A 23,785-nucleotide genomic window follows, 5' to 3' on the forward strand; every position below is an offset into this window, starting at 1 on the left:
TCCTCTTTTCAACTGTTGACGGCGCGCGAGCACTCCCTCCCATGATGCTGCGCTAGTCAGCGGTGACGTACTTCCGCATTACGCTCCTCCGACTGCCGTCTGCTACGGGCAAGTTTTGTTGACACCATGAATTCCGCACTCCGCTCAAGGATGGATAAGCGAACGAAAAATCTGGCCGCATGTGTGCGGTGGCCTGGCCTTGCCCTTTCGCGGTGTGCGTTGCTGCAGTGCAGCACGTGACTTTTAATCGGCGGTGAACTCGCAGCCGCTGGGGAGGATCTTGCGCTCGGTCCCTTTCATGCACCGCGCACTGTTTATCCAAAAAGCGCCATATCAGATGTGGCCCCGCTGGTGCCGGGTCTTATTTTGCGGTGGTGGTAATTCCTGCCGGCGGCATGTGAAAAAGAAATTATAAACTGATACAGAACCCGTGCACAAAACGCTTCAATCATGTGACCAGTTCAGCTTGGGGCGACGCGTGGTGGAGAGCGGCAACGTTGGCAAAACATGCTCCGGCGCGGCTCTGAGCTTTCTAGCGCTGGAGCGAGCGCCTTTCTTTGACGATCTCAAACATCGGTTGCCTTGGCAACAAGGCACAAACCGCCCCAGAGGTCAGTTACGGTTGCGTGATCCCGGTTCAGCTCGGGGCCCCACCTCGCGACATGTGGGCACTGCAGACGTACCACTCACTCTCATTAGGAAGTGTGGGATGCGTTAGGCATTACAGGAGGCGATGGTGTGTGTGTTGTGGACGCCTTTGTTTCGCGATGAAATGCGACGTTGTGCTTCTGCGGGTGGATAGTGCTTCCCATGGTCTGGATTATCTTTCTCGAGCGACGTACGACTCAACCTCGCATGGGGTATGTGCAGTGTGCGTGGCTAAAAGCCATCTCGGCTTGCGCGCCAGAGTTAAGTGACTTGCTGTTCGTCCCCGCAAACCGCGCGCGAGGTGAGTGCCGAATTTGCGACGGGCAGGAGGAGGCAACCCATCGTCTGTCAATCGCGGTTCAGACTTGCAACGCATGTTGTGACGTTGGGTTCGTTCGAAACGCATCTCTGGATTGTTTTGAAGTGGAAAAAAATGTATCCGTCAAACCCGGGCATTCGGCTCAGGGCATTCTCTGCGATTGCACGAAAGAAGTGCCACGGGGCTTCAACGCTTTCTTTATGGAACGTACTCCGGTAAGAGAATATCCATGTCGTATTATGGCCGTGTTGCATTCAATACGAATGGTTAAGCGTTTGTTTACACTTGTTTCGTTTGTCGTAAAATGTCCAAACACTCCGGCACTACGCTGGCAGATCAGCCGGCGAGTCGACGCTGAGCAGACGACTCATCTCTTTGCCGGAAGTGCGTGAAAAAGCCGCCCAATAGCAGGATGTCTAGCTCATGACAAACATCTGGGAATCGATGATGTAGACATGTGAAGATGGTGGCGTTCAAAAACACGAAGGAAAGGGTGAGAAAAAAGCGACAAACTTTGCAACAAAAGTGTGAGCTTTCCGCTGCGCGTAAAAGAGTAATACTTGGCCCAGATGACCTTGACGACCCAATCTAACGATTGCGCTGCTTCATTTAGTGTGCTCAAAATGCCTTTCAGGGCCCCTTTAAGTGGGGACACTGTTGCTCCAAAAATGACTAATTATCTCGGAAACTAATTAACCAACGGAAAAAATAATGCCACATTTGAAATCACTGGGAAAAAAGCGGCAAGACTGGCAAGTTTCACACAGTTTACTTCAAAATTTAAAAAAAATTCATCATCTTCCCGCAGGGGAACCCTGAGTAGTATGCGAAGCAGCCATGGGGTCGACTCAAGTTCCCATTAGTTTTTAGCTCGATCGCGGCGATTCAGGAGGAGAATGAGGGGAGTGGAGCGCGCGCGCGCGTCATTTATACCGCGGAACTACAGTGGCGCCCCCAGCGGAGTATGCAGTGGCTACCGTCGCGCCTCTAACCCTAAGCTTCTTTGCATTATCGCGCGCGGAGCCGCAGGTGTTGCCATTCATTGCGCGATCCCGGAGAGGAGAGGGGATGATACAAGGAGATGAGGGGGAGGAGGATGCGCATGTGCAGTGGGGGTGTGGACGCCGCACAACGGCGGAGGGAACAGGCGCGACCATAAGCTGCTCCGCATCTAAAGTTTTTTAAGAGCAGTGTCCCCCTTAATCCTAACAGGATGAGACAGTTACCTTTCAGCAACACTCGCTTGCTTGATGCTGTCGAAAACGATGGCACCTTCACCATGCTGCACTTGGGTCAACGTTGCCCCGAGTTGTGACCCTGGCGTCTTGTCTATTTCCACCAAGAGCGGCCCGGACGCATTTCGCACGGCATCTGCGTTTGAGCGAACAGAAGTGCCGTTTGTAATTGAAGCACCTTTTTTCCTTTGTTTCTTTTTGACTGGTAGTGGTACAAAACTTGCTCCTGATGTACCAAAAAGGTATTGAGCAAGGAACAAGCAGGACACAACTGCATTTGCAGAAAAAATGTGCAGTGGCAGTTCTTGTGTGGTGCACATTTCCTTTCACTTTTGTCCGTGCAAGTTTCTCATGCTCTTTATTTCAACTAGAACAAGCTGACTAAGACACTAACTAACGACGCTGCATCTGAACATAATTCTAACATAATTCTTTTTTGTTTCTTTCAAGTCACCAGTGTTAGAAGTTTTGTGCTGCACTACAGGTTCATATTTTTGCAGTCCATCAAAAAAACTTATAGGTGACCCATTAAGTGGGGACACTGCTCTTAAAACAATTTCTTTAAATTTTTAAGTAAACTCTGTGAAATTTGTCAGTCTTCCTGCTTCTTTCCCTCATTTCAAATGTGCCATTATTTTTTGAGCCAGTAAATTAGTTCTGAAGATAATTAAGATAATTAGCCATTTTTGGAGGACCAATAGACAAAGCAGTGTTAGTCATAAAACTCGTCTTTATATTTTCTAATACTATGAACCCTGGTGAATGCAATAGAGAAGCAGTTTTTGGGGCACTGCTTGGAACTAATTTTACAGCTCATTAAACTGGTGGCACCAAGAAACCATTTCGAATGCCCATTTCGAACACCAAAGTTTAACGAGCTGTAAAATTAGTTCCAAGCAGAGCAGTGCCCGAAAAAACTGCTTCTCTATTGCATTCACCAGGGTTCATAGTATTGGAAAATATAAAGACTACATATGACCAACACTGTTTTGTCTATTGTTCCTCAGAAAATGACTAATTATACCTAATTATCCTGGGAATGGATTGACTAACTAAAAAAATAATGCCGTGTTTGAAGTCAGTGCGAAATAAGCAGCAAGACTGACAAGTTTCACAAATTTTACTTAAAATTTTTAAGAAATTGTTTTAAGAGCTGTGTCCCTTAAAGGAGTACTGAGACGAAAATTTTACGTCCCAGTTTTCTAAGAGTATTCAGTCGCAGCCCATCCGCGTTGCCGCAAGGCCTTATGGGAAGGGCGACTCGGCGATCCGCCATAACGTTGGCGGTAGTTTTCTGGTGTGCTTGTTGGTTCGCAGCCTGTGGGTGGCGGTTAATAGTACTTCAGTACTACGTACACTGCTGCAACATGTCGATGTGATCGAGGTGGATGTGAAAACAATCAGCTGGTGAGCTTCCTACTAGTTGAAGTTCCACCGTTCCAAATTTGCTCATTCCCTTCTCTTGTAAAATGTGATTTTTTTTTTGCATCTAGAGTCCATGGGCCAGGAAAAGAAAATGGATTTGTGCTTCAGATTAAAGAAAACTAGAACGGTGGAACTTCAACTAGTAAATTAGGCGTCCTACGGCGGTGCCAAGGCATCCAGATGGGAGAGCCAGATGTTATAATATGTTTCTAACCTCAAATGTGTACTTCCTATGAGAGAAATATCATCAAAATCAAAGTCACTCATGTGTGAGCAGTCTACTTTGCCTCATTTTTCCTTGGAGAAGGGAAAAACAAAGAACAAAGCTGGATCCCAATTTTAATACAAGTCATGTTTCTGATACCAAAACATCAGAGCAAACCCCGTAAACTCAAAAGCCATACTACCTGCAGCAAGTGCCATAGTTAAAGCATTCGTTGGCGCAAAAGTAAGATGACAGATGCCAGTTGGTGTTAGTGTGTAGTGCTTACCCATTACCGACACGTCGTACTCTATGGTGAGCAGGGCCTGGTTTTCCACCTGCTTGAGGACGGCCATGGCTTCGTTGAGGGAGGCATTGTTGAGGTTGATGTTGTCCACCGCCAGGAGTCGATCCCCAGCCTTGATTGTGCCCTCCCTGAAAGGGGAATCGGCATGGAAGCCAGCAGTCAGAAAATGCCTCACTGTGACGGGGTCTCTTGTCTGTTGTGCTTGGTGCCAAGATCAGCATTTGAACTTGTTTGCTACCTTGCGCGGTCTTGTAAGCAGCTCAGGAGAGACAGACGAAAATACGACTTCGTTGATACGAATCGAAGTAACAAAATTTTTGCTGGTCGAGGCTGTTTCAAATGTGCCCCACAATGTCGGTGGAAGGCAGTTTACACAATTTACACAATTTACAATTTACACAAGAGGAAATTTTAATAGTAGCTGTTTGAACGACCTTTTAAGAACATAAATCCCAAATGTTTTCCCAATTCTGCTTCTGCAATTTAGGAGGCGCCTTTGAAATGCATGCTCGTTTTGAGGCGCACCGCAAGCGACCATGCGCGCATCGTCGGGCGGCAGCGCAACTAGCAGTGACGTCACAGTAAGAACATTCGAGACTTAGGGCCGTATTCTGAGTCCCTCCTCCACTCCATTTGCTTCCTCCACTCGGCTGAGGAGAGGATACCGCAATGCTAATGCTTGGGCAAATCAATTTCAAGGATCCCCTCCACTGGAGGGTCGGGTAAAGGAAGGACTCAGAATACCATGGTTAAACTTGCTAAACGCCTTTTGTGTATATTGTCCAGTACAGCCACAAACCCGATGTTTTAATAATAATGAATCCTTTACTCGTTGTCATAAACAGTTTTCTATCCACGTAACTGGTGTCGCGACTGCTTCGGTGTCACGACGCACCAAAAGATGGGCCACCTAGCGTCATTAAATAAAGGCTTTTATTTTAGAGTATCGGCACTCTTTTTTCTCATTGTTATGCGCAGCCAGGATTTTCATTGGTCGGTCGGCACCACGTGATAATTGTATACATATGGGCGCAGCCATTTTGTTTCTGGGCGCCTCTCTCGCTCTCTCTCTCTCTCTCTCCCTCTCCCTCCCTCCCTCTCGACTGCGCGGACGCTAGAGCTATACTAGAGCGGCCGGTCGCACTCCGCCCGTCACAACCGGCGGCGGTTTCGTTGGGAGAGATGGCAACACTGCAGGCCAGCAGAAACAAAATGGCCCCCAGACGCTTCCGGTAGCATGAAGTGGCGGTACTTAGGAGTAGCTTATTCTGTGACGCTAGAGGTAAGCAGTGGCTGCTCTGACCTGTCAGCGGGGGCCCCTGGCCGGACGTGGGTGATGGTGAGCGGGCGGCACTTGAGCTTCTCGGGGCTGGTGCCTCCGCGAATGAGGAAACCGAAGCTGCCGTTCTCCTTCTCCAACTTCACCTGGATCACCTTGGGGCAGACGCACATGGACGTTTCCGCCGCTGCGGGGGTTGGAACGACCAGGAGGAGAAAAAAAAAATAGCAGTGGCTTAGCCCGGCTGTGCCAGGATACACGTAGCGTAAGGTAAGGTTCAGCTGGTTATTCTTAGCTTTCCTGGTTGTCTAGGATTAGCTGGTTATCATGCTTGCTGCTGCTAAAACTATTTCCAATACAATACAATACAATCCAGTCCAGTCACTGCTCCTCGCGCATGCGAGCACGGCTCTCCAGGAGCCACGCGAAACGGCTATCAAGCGGCTCTGGCGCAGCGTCAGACTTGGCTACTGCGCAACGGAGGCGCACAGCTGGGCACGCGCCGGCGCCAGTGCCTCTGCCGCGACTATGACGTCACTCCTCTGAAATGCGCAGACCGGGGAATGTGCAGACCCAATTCTCTACACACCCGTACTCCAATTGAATTGGATTTGAAATCCGATCAATACAATCTAATTTAGGCCAAGCCAATCCAATCCAAAGCTCCTCGCGCTTGCGCAGCAAGGCCCTTCGAGGTCCACGCGAAACTGCTCAACCTCGGCCAATGTAGCTTACGCTACAAAACGTTGAGCCGGTTGTAAATACTAGGGGCGTACGGAACAGAGCTGCACTCTCTTAGAGAAGTTTGGAAATGAAACGCATTTCTGACTGCTCTTATTTCCAACTGCGAATGGTGAGGGAGCCTTTTAAGAACTGCTAAACAGTAGGAACTTAGGGAAACTGGTCTTAAAGCAATTTCTTTTAATTTTCAAGTAATATTTGTGAAACTTGTCAGTCTTGCTGAATTTTTCCCACTGATTTCAAACATGCCATTATTTTTCAGTTGGTCAACTAGTTCCCAAGATCATTGGAGATAATTAGCCATTTTTGGTCAAACAATAAACAAAACAGTGTTAATCATAAAACTGAAATCTTTATATTTTCCAATGCTATGAACCCTGGTGAGTGCAATAATCGAAGCAGTTTTTGATGCATCATTTGGAAATAATTTTACAGCTCAAGAAACTTCGGAGTGTGAAATGGGCACTCAAAATGGTTCCTTGCCATTTGTGGCACCAGTGGCAAGGGACACCAAAGTTTAGTGAGCTCTAAAATTAGTTTCAAGCGATGCATGAAAAAGCTGCTTCAATTATTGCACTCACCAGGGTTCATAGCATTGGCAAATATAAAGACTACAGTTTTATGACTGACACTGTTTTGTGTATTGTTTGACCAAAAAGGGCTAGTATTCTCTAATTATCTTGGGAACTAATTGACCGACTGAAAAAATACTGGCATATTCGAAATTAGTGCGAAAGAAGCAGGAAGATTGACTAGTTTCACAAAGTTTACTTGAAAATAAAAGTGCTTATTTGAAGACCAGTGTCCCCCTTTAACGGAAGAATGGATGGAGATGTAGGCATGCAGTGTATTGTGGAAACGTCTCCGTCATGTGGTAATGCTGCTTCACTTTTGCACGCAGATTTGGCATCGGGTTTAAAAGCTGGCCTGAGGATGCGCTTTACCGTGAAGCAAGGGTGCATGTGGCAAAACCATTTTTTTTTGCGATACTGTCAGTGTGCGCTTGGCCGTTTAGATTTTACAATGTAGAATAACTCTGGGGTACAGAGTGTGTTGACGTTGAAAAGGTATCAGAACGGTGGTTTTTGCGAACATTTAGAGCTGCTTAGATGCTTAGAAGCGGAAGCAATTCGCTGGAGAATGGACATGGAAAAATATCCGGTATTTGTTACGCAAAATTAATAAAGCCGTCCGTGTAGAACAGACAAAAATGACTAGACAATTGCAGTCATGTCTGGAGTTAAATAGCTTCTGAAATAGTTGTTCAAAAAACTGTGACTATGAGGAAAAGGCGTTTCAGCATTATAATGGGCTAGTAAATTTATGCAGCACTTGTTTACGGAAAAGGGACAACGTAAGAGAAAGCCTCACTTACCTGTGCTGGGAATCTCATACTCAACATCGAGCACCACCTTGTCCCCCGCATTCTTGAGCAGGTTGACGATCTCGTCGTGCTTGAGCTTGCTGGTCCGGATTCCATTCACAGCCACTATGTGGTCGCCAATGGCCAGGGCGTCACACCTGGGAAGGGGCATAGGGACACGTCAATCTGAACATATATAGGAACTGATAGCTCTACGTATAAGTTGCTTTACACATTTCCTTCCACAAGCTAACGCCTCTCCCAGCATAGAAGTGCCATCGGTGCCGAAATTATTTATTGCTGCAGCTTCGAAAGTGCCTAGAAATGAGACGAGAGCAGCGTTATGTGTTCGTAGTGCAGGAAAGATGCTCTATATGGACTTTCCCAGTTCATATGGAGCACCATATGGACTTGCTCTATATAAACTCATCGTACGCCGTTGCTGTGTGGTGCACAGCTCGCAGTAAGATTTGTCCTTGCCATGATGCTAATAAGTGAAATTACCCTTTTGCAAGTCTATATGGAGTAAGTTTATATGGAGCTCCATATGGACTTTCTATATGTAGACTTGCAATAACGGTACTTTCACTTACTACGTTTACGTTGCTCTGTGGCGTACAGCTCGCAGTAAAATTTATCCTTGTCGTAATGCTAATAAGTGAAATTACCTTTTTGCAATTCTATATGGAGTAAGTTTATATGGAGCTCCATATATGGACTTCCTATATACAGACTTGCAATAAGGGTAAATTCACTTACCAGCATCTTGGCAAGGACAAATCTTACTGCGAGCTGTACGCCACAGAACAACGGTTTACGATGCAGTCATGGCGATGAGTTGCACATTGTCCGTTTAAAACTACAACATCATCACCTAATCGTGGCTGATGCGTGTTACGCGTGTTGTCCCGTTATTTGGGGTTACAATTTTCGGTTCATGAAATTCTAAATGTGTATGAAAAAAAAATCACTCTAGAGGTGGATGAGAAATAAAGCTTTTAGCACGCAACATAGAGGTGACAAAATTTACACGAAAGGTATGAGCTAATTTGGTGTCTACTGAGCGTTGATGAAGGTCATCCTTGAGGAGGACACATACGTGCACACACTTGTATTCTGGCTCTACCGGTATTGAAAATGGTGGCTATTGGTAACTAATCTACTTGAAATGAATGTCGAAGTGATGGGACACGTAAGCTTGAGGACCAAATCGTGTTTTTTAACAGCATGCGACTTCAATGGTGATTGCGTAACAATAGCACATGCTTACCAGGACGTTCGTTTTCCAATGCCTCGCACTACAGCATGCCTTACACTGCTAAGACACGTGGCTTTTTTTTTCTTAGACAAGAAAAATACCTGAAGCTCTAGCCATATGAGTATCGCTGAAGTCTTTCTTTTTAGGTGCGGAGTACCTTACGACCACACAATGTCCGTCCCCGTCCGTGCTCATAGCATTTACTATCGCAAAAAAATCACAGGCACCGGCAGGATTCCATCCTGTGTCTGGTAGACCAGACAGCGTTAGTGTCAGTCGTCTTACCCATTGTGCTACGACCGTGAGTTAGTACCCCGAGAGTCAAACGGCTTACTCCCTCGCCTGTAATGGTGTGGAGTATCTGAGGACCTCCCAATGTCCGTCCGCGTCCATCCGTGCGCACACCACCATCAAGCGAAATTCGATTTGAGCCGTGCGTTGCAGTTTCATTTAGGGAATGACCAAGGTGCAACTCACGGCTCAAATCGAATGACGGCCGGGGCGCAAATCGGATGTCACTCGGGGCGCAACTTGGAAGTCATTTCGAGTCCCCGTACTCCGCACCCTCGCCATCATCCACGGAGTGGAGATGCTTCCATTTTTTTTAATTTCTTATTCGTACCGTATTTGTGCCTTGGGAAACAGCCGGTTAGTTTAGAGACTAGACTAAGCAAGGTGACAGCGTGAGCGCTTTCAGAAAGAATTTTTTAGGGAAAAATTTTTTAACGGCACCAGCAGTGTAACGTCTTGTCAGCGACAGCTTACCTGTGTGCTATGCTGCCGGGCCGGAGAGACTCCACCTTTGGACGGGCACCTTTGTCGATTCCACCTGCAGTGTTTGGAAAGCACTTGTGTCGTTCCCTCGACTGCACACAGCTAGCACTAAACGGTCGGCTGAGAGGCATGGGCCAGAAGAAATTGGTGGTTTAGTTGATTCTTGCATACGTTATGCCTCATGTATACATTTTCCCTGTTCGATGCTTCATGTATCTTTACATGTAATGGCAGCTCTGTCGATGGTCATTTAAACTTAGGCAGTAATTGTTGAAATTCTTCTCAGTTCTATTATCTTTTATGTTAAGTGGTTTAGCCATTAATGGCAGCATTTTCTGCAGTCGTCACATGAGACTTGTATGATATTGAATTGTATGATATTGTATGATATGACTCGGTGGGTAACATCTCCTGATGTCACCCATCGAGTATGCCTGGGCTGGAAGTTTGAAGCTCAATACTATACTAAAAGTCCTTTAGCTAGCAGTTCAAAGTTCCAATTCGTCATAAATGTCTCTCGGCTGAGCTGTTCCAACATTATGTCGGTCGGAAATGAAATTCTTGGGCAGAAAGGTGAACTTCAGAGCTAAGAAAAAAAAATTAAACCCATTCCACTCAATGTGAAAGCTGTCGGAAGTGCAGAGCAGTGATTCGCCATAATGGGCTGTAGCGCCGTTATACGCTCACTGCTACCACCCAATGCAAATCAAATTCCCCGCCTTCGCAGTGCTCGCGCGCCCCCTGCCTGAAATTGCGCCAGCGGGAGTTCTGTTCTTTTTGTGCTTGCTTTTCCTCCCTCACGTGCCGACGCTGCACTGCCACTTTTTAAATGCAGAGCATTTCAGTAACTCACGATGTCACCCGCGTTGACGTCCGTAGTCGTAGTCCGCACCGTCGTTGTCCGCACCTCTCCCCCTACACTATATAAAAAAAATACTATCCGGCGCCTGGTTTCGATCCCTCGACCCTGCGGGCGGAACGCAATGTACATGGTGCTCTACCCACTGCGCCACAAAGCCGACACAGAATGGGAGGCTACGAACGCGCCTTATATCCTTGACTCATTCAAACTACGTCAAGAAGCTGCTGATACAACGCATTCACTACCACCAACTCCCCAAACACTAAACGTTAACGCAATACACCCACCCCCTATGCGACGCATTTACTCGAGTCCCCCTCGCGGGGAGATGGGCCCAATTTTTTCGCTTACCGTCGTAAAAACCAACCCAATGAGCGTTCCTAACTAAATGAACGCGGGCTCTGGCTGTTCGTTGTGTATATTTTGCCTCATATACCTGCAATTTTCTTTGCGCTAAACAACGGGGAGATGTGGGACAAGCGCCAGTGGTTCACGAGTTTCGAACGCTTATGACTATATAAACCGCTTGACGTTCGAAGCCTCTGTGGGACGCCGCTACAACAGTACGCCGTGGGGCTCTACTTGGGTCCAGCGAACGAGCTACGACAAGGCGAGCCCCTAAAGTGAAACTGAACTGAGGCTGTGTCTAATTAAGGCTTGGGTTTGGGCTAGTTGGCTATACACCATCACAAAGTTGTTAACAGCCATAGACGAAAGTAATAAGAAGAGCGCACCTGGAACGGACGCCATAGGCTCCGGAACGATCGCCGGGTGGCGCTGCACTCTCCCCGGAGGGGGAGTACGCCGGGCCGGCGGCCTATTCGGCACGTGCTTTTTTCGCTGCGCGCGTGCTGCATTTCTCGCGCTAGGAAGAGGGCTGGGTAAAATTTTCTTTCGACTTATGAAAGCATACACATTAGCACGTGTCCAGCAAGTTCGGTTTACACGTAGGGTAGCTACTGGGTCCATTTTTGCCGGTGCATGTCTTGTCGTCTGCTAGAGACGGGTCGTCTGCTACGCGCCGCTCGAACGGCCGAGCGCCCCGGCGGTTTCACAGGAGAGTGATCTTGTGAAGCAGTCGCCTCCCGGCCCGCTCCTCCGCGTCTGGCAAGTGCACGCGCAGCTCGCGCTGTCTCCCGCACCGCCTGAGGCATCCAGCCCCCTACTCACGAATGCGAAGAAAGCGACCGCCTGCTTCGCGAGCCACTTAAAGGCCAACTGCACTCAATTTTTTTTTTGTACAAATAAGTAGTCTATGCTTTTAAAATGACCATGGCGAAATCCTTAGCTTCGTAATCACAGAGAGCGCTAGGTATACCGCTGTTCAAAGTACCTCCGAGTAGACGACGTTTGCACCTGGCGGAGAGTCGCCGAAACAAGTTCCGAGCAGCCTGTGACCGAGGTTGGGGAGCCTGTCCCGTGAAGCTCGCGCTTCTCCGGCGACTTGCAGGGCGCTCCGCCGGGCGCAGGGATGCGTTCGCCCGGGGTTTCTCTGCTACACCAGCGCGCTGTACCGGCGTCGCCATCAAATGTTTAAACTAACCGCATAGGCAGTAATATCCCCTATTTTTCTCAATGCAAAAAAAAAAAAAAATGATTAGAAGCCTAAACCTATTCAGGCGCTTGCGAATGTGTTGGAGTTAGCAAAACTCTTTTTACTTGAACATAATATTTTTACTAAAAAAAAAAAATGTCGCGAAAGGAGCACTTGCCTTACATTTGTCATTCCTATTGCATTTACCACAGAAAAAAAAGATATATTATAAATTATTGACCACTTGCACTTCCGCGTCAAATATTGGCCTCATTTGGGCTGGCCCAACGTCACCTCTATCCTTTAGACATTTCCAAAAGATTTACGACCCAAATAGAGTTCTTGTACACGCGGCTATAAACATTTGTGCGACTTTTGTCTCCCTAGCTAAGTGAACCAAAATCAGCCTTTCTCGTAGTAACAAATACACGCGCACAAATATTGGCCGTCGTATTTGGGAAGTGCGAAAACTAAACTGCTCCTCTCCTAAACAATAGATTATATTTTTGTTCGATTCCCAAGTGAAGTATTTACTTTGAGCGCGAGATTTAGTTTATTTGAAAGTAAAACGTTTTCAACAGTACCTGTCTCTGGTTAAAGTAGAAAACAGCGGTAGATAGGAAGTGTTCTCGTGTTTTAGTGCGTCATTTAGCTCTGGAGGCAGGCTTATAGTTTCAGAACTCTTTTATAATTCGATTCTCGATGTGCACACAGGGAAAAAAATACTGGGCCGATATTCACGAAGCTGTTTGCATGTAATGTATAGTAGAAATAGTGATTTATCTCCGCCCGCGTGCGATTTGTTCCCTTCAGAGAGGGCGACGTGATAGCCGAGGGATCGGCTATAATAAAAGCTGCTTTTAGATATCGTATCCGAGCAAATAGCTTTGTAAATCAGGGTCCGTGTTTTACTTGCAATGCCAAAAATTGCTATTACGGCAGTTATTATGATGGAAAAAAATACTGTCGGGCGGTCTACTTCATCTCGATTAATAGCAACGGGATGCCGGAATTGCGCCCAACTCCATTATCATGGGCAAACGTTAGTGGAAGTTCTTCTGTGGAAATAAAAAAGCGAAACGCGGCGCTACTACGCGCATTTGAAGGCCGCTCTGAGCGGCCGCCGGCTCTGGCGCGGTCGCTTCCGTTCCCTCACGTACGTCACGTCCGGCCGCCGCTATGGCCGCCTTTTCTATTCAGTTTCGGTTCCGAAAACCCGAATGTCGCGAGCCGTTTGCGTCACGCGCGTTGATGTTTGAATCGCAGTATTTTGCATTTCGCACCCTTTTTGTATGAACTGTTAGGTGACATTATTTTTACGTTGTCGAAAATTTGAGTGCAGTTGGCCTTTAAGCCAGCACGTACAAAGGGCGGCGGGAACACTCCTCACTCGCCCGAAAGGAAAATATTAACTGAAAGTGAAGCAAACCCCCCATATTGTTGCATGGTCAGCTCCCACGACAGTAACAAGGCGAAACAAGAGGATCCATTCGTTAAATTCTGCATATTCCCCGCGAAAGCGCACCAAAAGGATAGATGGTAAGCATGGATCACTGCGGTTCGAAAGGTGAAATAAGTTGACACATTTTTGTTTGTATCTGTGTGCTTTCAGTTTACATTACCCGGCTTTGAAAATGCAAACTAGTGTTCTAACGAGTCCTCCCCTCTACACTTTTTTTAATGCATGCTGCCAATGATTGTTTTCCGCTATAATAAATGAACTTCGGAGTTGTTTAGCTGGTGCCGTTCGATATCGTCCATATATAACACAATAGGTTGACATTTTGCATGGGTAAAAAAAATAGTTTCTAGCGATTTACCTGGCTGTAGTAGCTCTGGTCCGTCTTGTCATTGTGACTTGTGTTCTGGACGGGATTTCTGCGTTGTTCACTTTTTTCCCACATTTAGCAATACTGGTAATTAGAAGAGGTATACATCAAATTCTGTAAATTATAGTAATTAAAAGTTATACGCCACAAGCTGTTCTGTTGTTTCCGCGAACTGTCACGCTAACCCATACTTGTACTCCAAGCGGGTGACAAACATTGCAAACAAAAATTTCTTCAGGACAAGTAAAATGGAAATGCGGCGCTGTCAGCGCACCCCTTATTAGCGTGTGCCTTTCTAATGCGTTTTTATAAGATGCAGCTGATTGTTTCAAGAGTAAGAAATAACCTATTAACCATAATCAATCACGTTTATCTTACATTTCTTGCAAGCGTCAGTGTTTCTGCAGTCCAGAAAGTCCGGATGTCAGAAGTGCGAGCACGCGAAGGGAGTAACAAACAAGAGAAAAGTACGCTGTAACCAGCTGTACAGCTGTCTCCTTGCAGAAGAAAAGAGCAACCGACGACCGCCGAACAACGCGTTTCCCCCCTTAAAATCGGGGCAGTCTGCCGGTCGAGCGGCGGGAAGCAGGCGGCGCGTCTGTAGCAGACGACAAGACAAACGTCGACAAAAATGAACTCAGTAACTACTCTACGTGTAAACCGAACTTGCTGGACACGTGCTAATGTGTATGCTTTCATAAGTCGAAAGAAAATTTTACCCAGCCCTCTTCCTAGCCCGAGAAATGCAGCACGCGCGCAGCGAAAAAAGCACGTGCCGAATAGGCCGCCGGCCCGGCGTACTCCCCCGGAGGGGAGAGGGCAGCGCTTCCCTCGCCCGGCAAACTTTAGCTTCGCCTCCCTATTACATACAAGCTGCTCAGCAACATGAGCGATGCGGCGGCGCGTGGGCTCCTGGGTCACATCAACAGCACCTGGGAAAGCTCGAAGTTGCCCGCAGAGTGGAAAGACTCCGAGGTGCGGTTCATACCTAAACCCGGCAAACCTCTGACGATCGAGAACATGCGCCCGATCTCCCTCACGTCCTGCGTGGGCAAGGTCATGGAACGCATGGTTCTCAGAAGACTTCAAGCACATATGGAGGAGACGAATCAGATGCCGGCGACCATGTATGGATTCCGCCAGCACCTGAGCACCCAAGACGTCCTGATCCAGTTACACGAACTAGTGATCAAGAGAGCAACTGGCTCTGGACCTCAAGGAAGCCTTCGAAAACGCCTCCCACGCCAGCGTGCTCGAGAACCTGCGGAAGACGGAGTGTGGCCGCAAGACCTACGGCTACATTAAAGACTTTCTAACCAAGAGAACGGCGACCATCCGAATAGGTGAGGAACGGTCGGAGCCTGTGGAGCTCGGAGACAGGGGTACTCCACAGGGGTCGGTCCTGTCGCCTCTGCTCTTCAACCTGGCCCTCCCGAACTACTCAATCAGATCGAAGGCGTGGACCACGCGTTCTATGCCGACGATATAACGGTGTGGACGAACCGCGCGGGGTCCGATGCCTGGGCGGAGGAAGCCCTGCAGAGAGCGGCAACGACCGTCCACGAGTATGCCAAGACCTGCGGCCTGAGACAGAAATCGGAGCTGCTCATGCATGTACAGTCCGGAAGACCAAAGAAAGAGCCGCCGCCGAAAGTGGTCATCACCATCGACGGCACAGAGATCAAGCCAATGCAGCACATCCGTATACTTGGCCTGCTGTTGCGGAGTGACGGCAAGGGGCCCGCGGCCGTCAACAAAACCAAGACAACGTCAGAACAGATCCTGAGCATGATCCGGAGAGTCACCAACCGGAACAGAGGCATCAAAGAAGAAGACGCACTGCGCCTGGTGCAGGCGTTCGTCGTGTCACGCGTAACGTACTCCGCCCCGTACCTCCAGCTTACGAAGGCGAACCGCGAGACGCTGAAGTCACGATAAGGAAAGTAGTCAAGCTCGCCATGTGCATGCCAATCTACTCGTCCACACAGAAGCTGCTGGACATGGGTGCCCACAACATGGCGGAAGAGCTGGTGGAAGCACACCTATCCAACCAGAAAATGAGGCTGAGCCGGACAGAGCACGGCCGGGCCGTCCTTACCAAGATAGGATGGCAAATTGAACAGCAACCGACAATAGAGATGCTCCCCAAAACGTGGAGAGACATCATTAAGACCAAGCCCCTCCCCCGGAACATGCAGCCGGGGAGGAACGACGAGAGACGCTCTGCGCGGGCAAAGGCATTGGCATGACAGGTGGAAGAGGACCCCGAGGTTCTCTACGCGGACGCCTTGCTTCCCAAGCACGGCACCAGGGCAACGGCAGTCGTCACCACCATCGATAAGCTGGTCACCGGCGCATCGATACGAACGACGAATCCAGCAGAAGCATAAGTGGCCGTGGCCCTCGCACTCGCACAACCCGGAGTGAGGACCGCGGTCACAGACTCCAAGATCGCCTACGCAAACTACTGCAAGGGGAAGATCTCTCCCACGGCACTAACGATTCTTGCCAAACGCAAATCACCGGGACGGGCCGTCGAGCTCGTGTGGGTCCCGGCTCACTCGCAGGGGGAAGGCAACGCACTCGCCGACCACTATGCCCGAGAACTGTCAATCCGGGCCGAGGACGAGCCACAGCTACCGCACCCCGTGTCGAGTTACAAAGACATCACCCAAATGTACAGAAGCGGCAGATGTAGGTTTCCCAGGTCGCATCCGCAACTTAACCGAAGGCAGCAAACGATCGTACGACGCACGCAAGCGGGGTCGCTAGCGCATCCCGTGCTCTTGCACAAGATGTTCCCAGCAGAGCATGACACTTCATGCCCGTTTTGCAGACACCCCGAAGGCACTCTAGCACACATTCGTGGAGAGTGCAGTAAGCTCAAGAACCCCCCACCATCCCTACCCCCCACCCTCCCCAACCCCAACCACCTATAGCAATGGGAGACATTGTTGTCATGCCCCGACCTACCGACCCAGCTCGCGCTGGCGGCTAGGGGCCAGGAGCTGCTGGACACATATGGGACCTGAGAAGAAGGTTCCACCCCGTCTGGTGCCTGTGTGCACTAACCTCTACTAAGGGCTCAGTAAAAGTTGATTCTCTCCCTCTGCGTCATTGCGCTGTTTGTTCAAACGATGAGGGTGTGTGCTGAATACAAACAGGTGAGACTTTGCTTGTAAACTTGGAAACACTTACCGGATATTATGAGGCCCAGTGTGGATCCTTCCCTCTTGACTAGTTCCACAGTCGATGTCCCTCGCTTGTCCTCTGGAAGTTGAGAAAGCAACGTGGTCTACTGTTATAACTGACTGTGTATTGGTGTCTTGTGCTGTTGGGGAACAGTATGTTAGAGCCAGCTTGATAATCCACGCCCATTTGTTTGGGTTGCTGTGTTACCCTCCCGTGGTGCTATCCCAGACAGGTGCATAAATCAATGACGATGAACGGAAGTGCACCTTCGAATTTCGCGCCAAATAGTTCTGCGGAAAAAAAAATGGAGGAGGGGGTGACTCGGCGAAGGCTGCTTCACAAAAATGCTCGCTCTTAAAATTCCAAAAGCCTTGACTTGATATGCCGGGCATGAAGTCTGTGCGAACTGTGCGAACAACTTGCTGTGGCGGAACTCACTGTGGAGCAGGAAGCGCGCTCTAAAAAGGCGCGCTGGAGACAGCTTACTTCTTCGGTCCTTCCACCGAACGTTTCGGGTGGGAGCGTGGTTGGGGCGTTCTGCCCACTAGAGACCGCTTGACAGCGTTGGGCGTAACACCGTCAGCGCGGTGACCTCAATGCGGACAAAATGAAACTTTGCAACACGAAATCTTTCAGTGTTCTGTGGCAAGGACGTTTTGGACGCTGATGTCTAGGATGTTTGAAGTACGCCTAGGGGAGCGCACAAAATCGCGCGATGCCCTAGTGACGTTTCTGCTATGTGTGGGGGCCCTGGTTGTATGGAAGCGTCGTGGTGTCGCGACACTCCGGTCCCTGCCTCACAAGGCTATGTTCCCCATGCTGCTGCGCATGCGCACACGTCTGTTCGAACACCTGGAAGCGGAGCTCGCTACGCTGGGGAAGATGCGTTCCTCCTGCGTCGGTCGTGCCGCTTCATCAAGGTGAACAGTGCACGTTTGGAAATTCGAACTGTAGAATATTAGCCTTGTTACTGTACTAAAAACAAGATAGAATATTAGCCTTGTAACCAGACTAAAGCGCAATACATAGTTATCTGCAAGAATATTAGCCTTGTAACCAGACTAAAGCGCAATACATAGTTATCTGCAGTGTTAATTTTACCATGTGTATCTGAACTACCTAGGACTGTAGCACCTTTACTAACATTCATGGTGTGTCGACCCTGAAGTTACTGTTCGCGTTGTCGACAACTTTCCTCTCTTGTACCCTGCGTGGTACAAGTAATTACAACTTGTATGTAGTCCAGCGGCAGCCATTTCTGGATTGTTGTTTTTGTGCGTGTTTCCTTTTTGTAATGTGCACATGTATTTGTTACTTTGACGCGTAGTTCCATCGAGGCATGTTATGGATCTGCTTCGATAGACAAATAAACCCCTTTTAAAACAGACAGACATACAGACAGACCAAAATTTCTGCGTTTAAGTAGCCCAAGAAAGACTATCGTCTTTAAAAAATCTCCGACGCCCGCAGCCCGGCACTACCTTCCACCTGCCGCGTAGGCGGAGTCACGCTTCATCGCCTAACTCTGGCGTCATCGCGCGCGCCGGCACCGCTCAACCTCCGTGAACACTCTGCCCATCGTTCGTGGCGCAATCTCGCAAGCTGTTCTCCTCGCCCGTTGATCGACGAGCGTTCGCGCTGAAAAGAAACGGGAGCACAGACGCCGGGTTCGCGAAGCTGGTTGCCGCGGGCTCTAGCGCGTGCTAACGCGTTCCACTTTGGGAGAGATGTGAAGGCCTGCGGACGAAACGATCCGTGCCAGCCATTCATGGAAAACTTTCAGCGGCAAGTTCGGAAATCCATGTGAGATGCGACAGCCGGGTCCCCGACGAAGGCTGGCGGCTTCGCTGTTTCGCCAGCCTTGTACGCTAGCGCAAGCTTCGCCATTTTTTTTCCTTTGTGCTTGCATGCTCATCCGTGCTAGCATGCTCATACCGAAAGCGCTGGTTGATGGTAGGTCTGTCCGGTCTGTCTCATTCGATAAAGTGCCGCTAAAGTGCCGCCAGAGAACGAGAGCATGCGGCTCTGATAAGAAACGCGCGCTTTGGCTCGTAGCGGTCTGTGGTTAGTGCGCGTTCCAAGCACTGACAAGGCGCCACGCATCGCGCAGCAGATGACACGGCGATTGAAAAGCCGCTTGAGCAGCAAACGGCGCCGATCGGTGCAAGCAACATGCATGCTGTCCTAGACACGCGCGGCAGATGTATAGACGTGGTTCTGTCTGCGAGTATCACCGAGACAAGCGTCGTAATGGTAAGAAATTGTTACTGCTAACCTCATTTCTGTCCAAAATGTCGACAGATGGATGATCGTCTCGGTTAAACGTGGACGCGACCCGCCACTTGCTCGAGACGCCTATTAGGGGAGCGACTAGCTGTTGCTTGTCTCAGAAAATTATTTTCGGTCACGGCACGATGCGTTGAACTTTCAGTCGGCTGTTTTTCTTCATCGTATGAGATATCAGCCGCAGTACTATTAGCGTAACTGAACTTGAAAGCGATAGATATTTCGCGAAATGATGGAGACGATTCTCGGTCGCAATGGCTGTCTCATTTAGGCGAATAGGAGCACCTCTGCTATGATTCGCGCCGTAGTGGAGGGGCTGCGGTTAATTTAGATCACCTGGGGATCTTAGACGGGCGCCAAAAACTCGATTAACGTGCGTTTCCTTTTTCTTCTGGTTTTATCTTTATCCGAAATTTGGCGAGGAATAAAAATTTTGTCCTCTGACATGCTTTGGATGAGGTCAGGTCACCCCACTACCGCCGTTTCCGCTTGGGTCATGCTTTATTCTCAAGCGAATTTCGAAGCTGTGCAGTGTCCTCTAAAAGATGTTCTGCGTTCGCTCTTCTTTTTTTTTTTTTTTTTTTTTTTTTTTGTGGCGTGAGCTACGCTGGCCGAGGTTGACCAGTTTCGCATGGCTCCTGGAGAGCCGTGCTGCGCATGCGAGAGGAGCAGTGACGTCTCACGGCGCACAGCTGGCGCGCCGGAGCCGCCACCGCCGCGACTGGATTGGATTGGATTGGATTGGATTGTAAATAGTTTTAGCAGCAGTAAGCATCCTTATCAGCTAATCCTAGACAACCAGGAAACCTAAGAATAACCAGCTTAACCTCAGCTCACGCTACGTATATCCTTGCATAGCCGAGCCAAGCCACTGATAACTTTTTATTTTTTGTGGTGCTCTATTAAAAATCTTCGAAGGGTTTTTAACTGGGACCAACTTGTTTTAAAGCGGATGTAATTGGCATCAAATGGTCCCGCTTTGGCGAAATCTTGTCCCATCTGGGAAACAGATGAGGACAACGAGTCCCAGTACGTGGGGTAATTGGTCCCATTTGGGAAGCAACTGGTCCCGACCATAGAGGTATTATTGTATAAAATTCCACGGTCCCAACTGGGCAGCAGATGGGGAATTACTGGTCCGAGCTGGTAGATCTGCAGTCTATAGGCGGCGCATAATGCTCATACTAATCATCATCACAGCCTATCTACGCCCACTGCAGGGCAAAGGCCTCTCCTCCCAGTCCTGTGCTAACTGCGACCAACTGATCTCCGCAAACTTCTTGATCTCATCTGCCCATCTAACTTTCTGCCGCCCCCTGCCACGCTTACCTTCTCTAGGGATCCACTCTGTTACCATTAATGACCAACGGTTATCTTGCCTTCGCATTACATGCCCTGCCCACGTCCATCTCTTCTTCTTAATTTCTACTAATATGTCCTTAACACGCGTTTGTTCCCTGATCCACTCCGCTCTCTTCTTGTCCCTTAATGTTACACCTTTCATCTTCCGTTCCACTGCTCGCTGAGTCGTCCTCAATTTAATTTGAACCCTCTTAGTGAGCCTCCAAGTTTCTGCCTCGTAGGTGAGTACCGGTAAGGTGCAGCTGTCGTGCATACACTTTCTTCTTCAGGGACAATGGTAGGCTGCCCTTTATTATATGAAAATTCCAGCCGAATGCACTCCACCCCATTCTTATCCTTCTGATTATATCTGCCTCATGGTTGGGATCCGGGGTCACAAGACTCACAACTCAAACGAGCAGTAGAAGACAACCAGGAATCGCGGGACACTAGAAACGCCGCGCTGTGACCAGGACTTAGAATGCACTGCACCCACATAAAACAGGAACCCGCGTCCTCTGACATGAAGAAAGTTGCAGGAGGATATATACCGTTGATGAAGCTCAGTCTCTTCGTGAGGGTCAGGGACACATCTTCCAAGGCTTCAGTGCGCCGTCTGTAGGCCACATCTTCGCCTGCGTCAATCGAGAAGAAAGAGAAAAAAGGGTCAAGATCGCTGTTGTGTTTTACACTTTGTGATGGAATAAAAAAAAAGGAAGCTCGCAGTAACACATACGTATGACTTGAAAGTATAGCCAAAGTCCTTCAAAGACTCTGGTATAGCGAAGCTGTATGCAACACTCACGACCATAACGCAGGTTTAACGAGTGCAACCGATTTGCTTCTTCGCTGCAGCAACGACCTTTACTCCATGTTTGTTATTACAAATGTTGGCTTCGTTCATTTCTTTTTTTGTTGAAGTGATAATCCTTGGACATCACCCTGGAGGGGCGTACACTATGACGGGTCTTTCCCGTTCCGACCAAGTGTTGCCACGATTACAGCGAACACTGGAACTTCTCTTTCTGGCCAATATCCCTAAGTGGGTATGCTTGGCTTGATAAACGCGCGCCGGGGACGTTGGGCGGTCGCCGCGAGTCCCGGGCTCAAGTGCGCGCGCTCAGCAATTTCGTGGTCTTTTTAACTGCGGACACGAAAAATAACGATTTGATAAACAGCTTCGCTGTTAAAAGTTATCTATTTGTTACATAACATTTCACGCATAAATTTTCGTAACACTCTGAGTTAGACGGCGGTAATCAAGCAACTCATGCCATCTCTTGAGCAGTGCACGAGCACGTATTGCGGAGGGGGAATAAGCTCCTTAGACAGCCGCCACCATCTGTGCCAAAAGAAAGGGCCACACTCCGCCTGCCGTGTAGCCCACTACCAGGCAGCAAATGTTAATCCGGCCAACTAATTATCCTTCGGAAGGCAGCAAATGCGAAGCGTAGCGTGCTGCCCTCAAATTGCTGTCGAGTGATAGGAAGCAAAGGTCGCTTTCGTAGATACGTCGAACATTTGTTCTGTGTAAGAGTTACGATTTACGTACATTCCAAAAATGCCCCTTTAGCGTCCATTTCGGTCGTGACGTATACGTTACGCTTGCTTGTCCTCGGAGCATGCAATGGCATGCACAGAAACCGACGCTCCATACGGGTAGTCTGCTTTGAGCCAACCAGGGCTCGCTCGAAATGGACTGTTCGAGACGGACATGAAATGGACGGAACATGAAATGGACAATTCTCTCAGTCGGACCACATTGAACCCTAGAAAAATACATCCGAAGTACGTCCGCCAGACGTGGAGCGCGGGACTTGGACGTTCGGCTGTAAAATGGACGTCCTACGGATATATATGGTCCAATGGGATAAAGCATTTGCGCGGTGTCTGCTAAGATAAACACACCTTTTGATTGGTGACACCTTGCAACCACCGGACGTCCGTCGGCCGTACGTCCAGTCCTGCTCTAACGGACGTCAGTTTCAGGGCCGATGGGCGTACCATGTACGTCCGTGGGACGTCCGGATGTAACACTTTCGTACGTCCAGTCAGACGTCCGAAATTGGATGTATTTTGGATGTCGAGTGAGAATTTCCAGAATCACATAACGAGAAGCTCATCTTCCTACAATGAAACTGCACCGCACAAGACCAACGCACTACCGGGCAGACAGGTATACATGAACACTGTGAACTTGCTTCACATGTTTCGTTAGCGGTTCTCAATCTTTGATATCCTTCCCCAAAGAGATCATCGTTGGAGTCGGTGAGGTGCTTCAAAATAAGCAAAAAATTAGGCTTAATTCTATAAATATACAGATAAAACTTGCAATATACAAGTCAGGGTTTTGATATACAAAGTCTTTTTAATTGAAAAGCTAAGTAGCATTTTCGTTTTCGCTTTTTTATTCAATTTATGCCATTATTTGATGCTTCGTAGTAACTTTGTACGTCCACTGGCGGATGTTATTCGGACTTGTACATCCGTTTCTGTATGTCCACTGTGTGTCCTTAAAGGGGCACTGACACAAAATTTTGAAGGCGAGATAACTTCGGAGATAGATTGGTGGGAACACATTTACATCATCTGCAAAATATCAGAAGCGAATACAGCCTAGAACATATTTAAAATCAATTTTAAAGTGTGCGAAACGCAACCGAGCAGTCAGCAGAGGACCACGCGCAATCGACATCCCGAGGATATTGTGTAAATAAACAACACCGAAACACGTCACGAGTTTGTGTTTGCCGCTTCCGCACTTCCGGCGTTTTTCGCCGGCTCGCCCGGCTCGCCGCTCCAATCGGAGGGCCGGAGGGCGGAGCTTCTGCTCTCGAGAACGAACGACCCGATCGTTGGCGGCGGAGGCGACGTGATTTCGTCATCTCATGCGGCAGCTGGCCGCGACCAAAGTTCTACAGCGATTCCATGCAGTCTGTTTCTATTACTGTTTATTACCATTGGATGCGAAAACGCGCCGGAGGCACGAAAAGCCCACTGAGCTAGCCGCACGGTCGCTGTGCAGGCGGCGGCCACGGCCGCGAAGTGGCCCAGGCCGGCACAGGTAGCTCGAGTGATAGCTTGTTACCGCTGCACAAGTCCCGACCATGGTGGCTTACATGAGAAAGGAGTTAATGATGCGATGGCGGGTTGCATTAAAAATTGTCATCTGCACCGCTTACGAGAGCGG

The 23,785-nt window shown here is 48.7% G+C and overlaps 1 protein-coding gene across 4 annotated transcripts in view; it reads right to left on the bottom strand.

Moving 5' to 3' along the window:
* Grip (Glutamate receptor interacting protein) overlaps positions 1–23,785 on the bottom strand; it is a 168,864-nt gene that overhangs the window by 18,166 nt on the left and 126,913 nt on the right. For all 4 annotated transcript variants that reach the window (XM_077690252.1, XM_077690253.1, XM_077690251.1 and 1 more), the window contains exons 2-8: positions 21,147–21,230; positions 16,975–17,046; positions 9,543–9,606; positions 7,532–7,677; positions 5,440–5,602; positions 4,119–4,264; positions 2,194–2,338 (exon numbers count right to left, since the gene is read on the bottom strand). In XM_077690252.1, the coding sequence (XP_077546378.1) occupies positions 2,194–2,338; positions 4,119–4,264; positions 5,440–5,602; positions 7,532–7,677; positions 9,543–9,606; positions 16,975–17,046; positions 21,147–21,230 (820 nt within the window). The remainder of the gene's footprint in view (positions 1–2,193; positions 2,339–4,118; positions 4,265–5,439; positions 5,603–7,531; positions 7,678–9,542; positions 9,607–16,974; positions 17,047–21,146; positions 21,231–23,785) is intronic.

The sequence above is a fragment of the Haemaphysalis longicornis genome, unplaced genomic scaffold, assembly GCF_048455015.1.
Source record: "Haemaphysalis longicornis isolate Haplotype H1 unplaced genomic scaffold, Haemaphysalis longicornis Haplotype H1 scaffold_10, whole genome shotgun sequence".
Lineage (NCBI taxonomy): Eukaryota > Metazoa > Arthropoda > Arachnida > Ixodida > Ixodidae > Haemaphysalis > Haemaphysalis longicornis.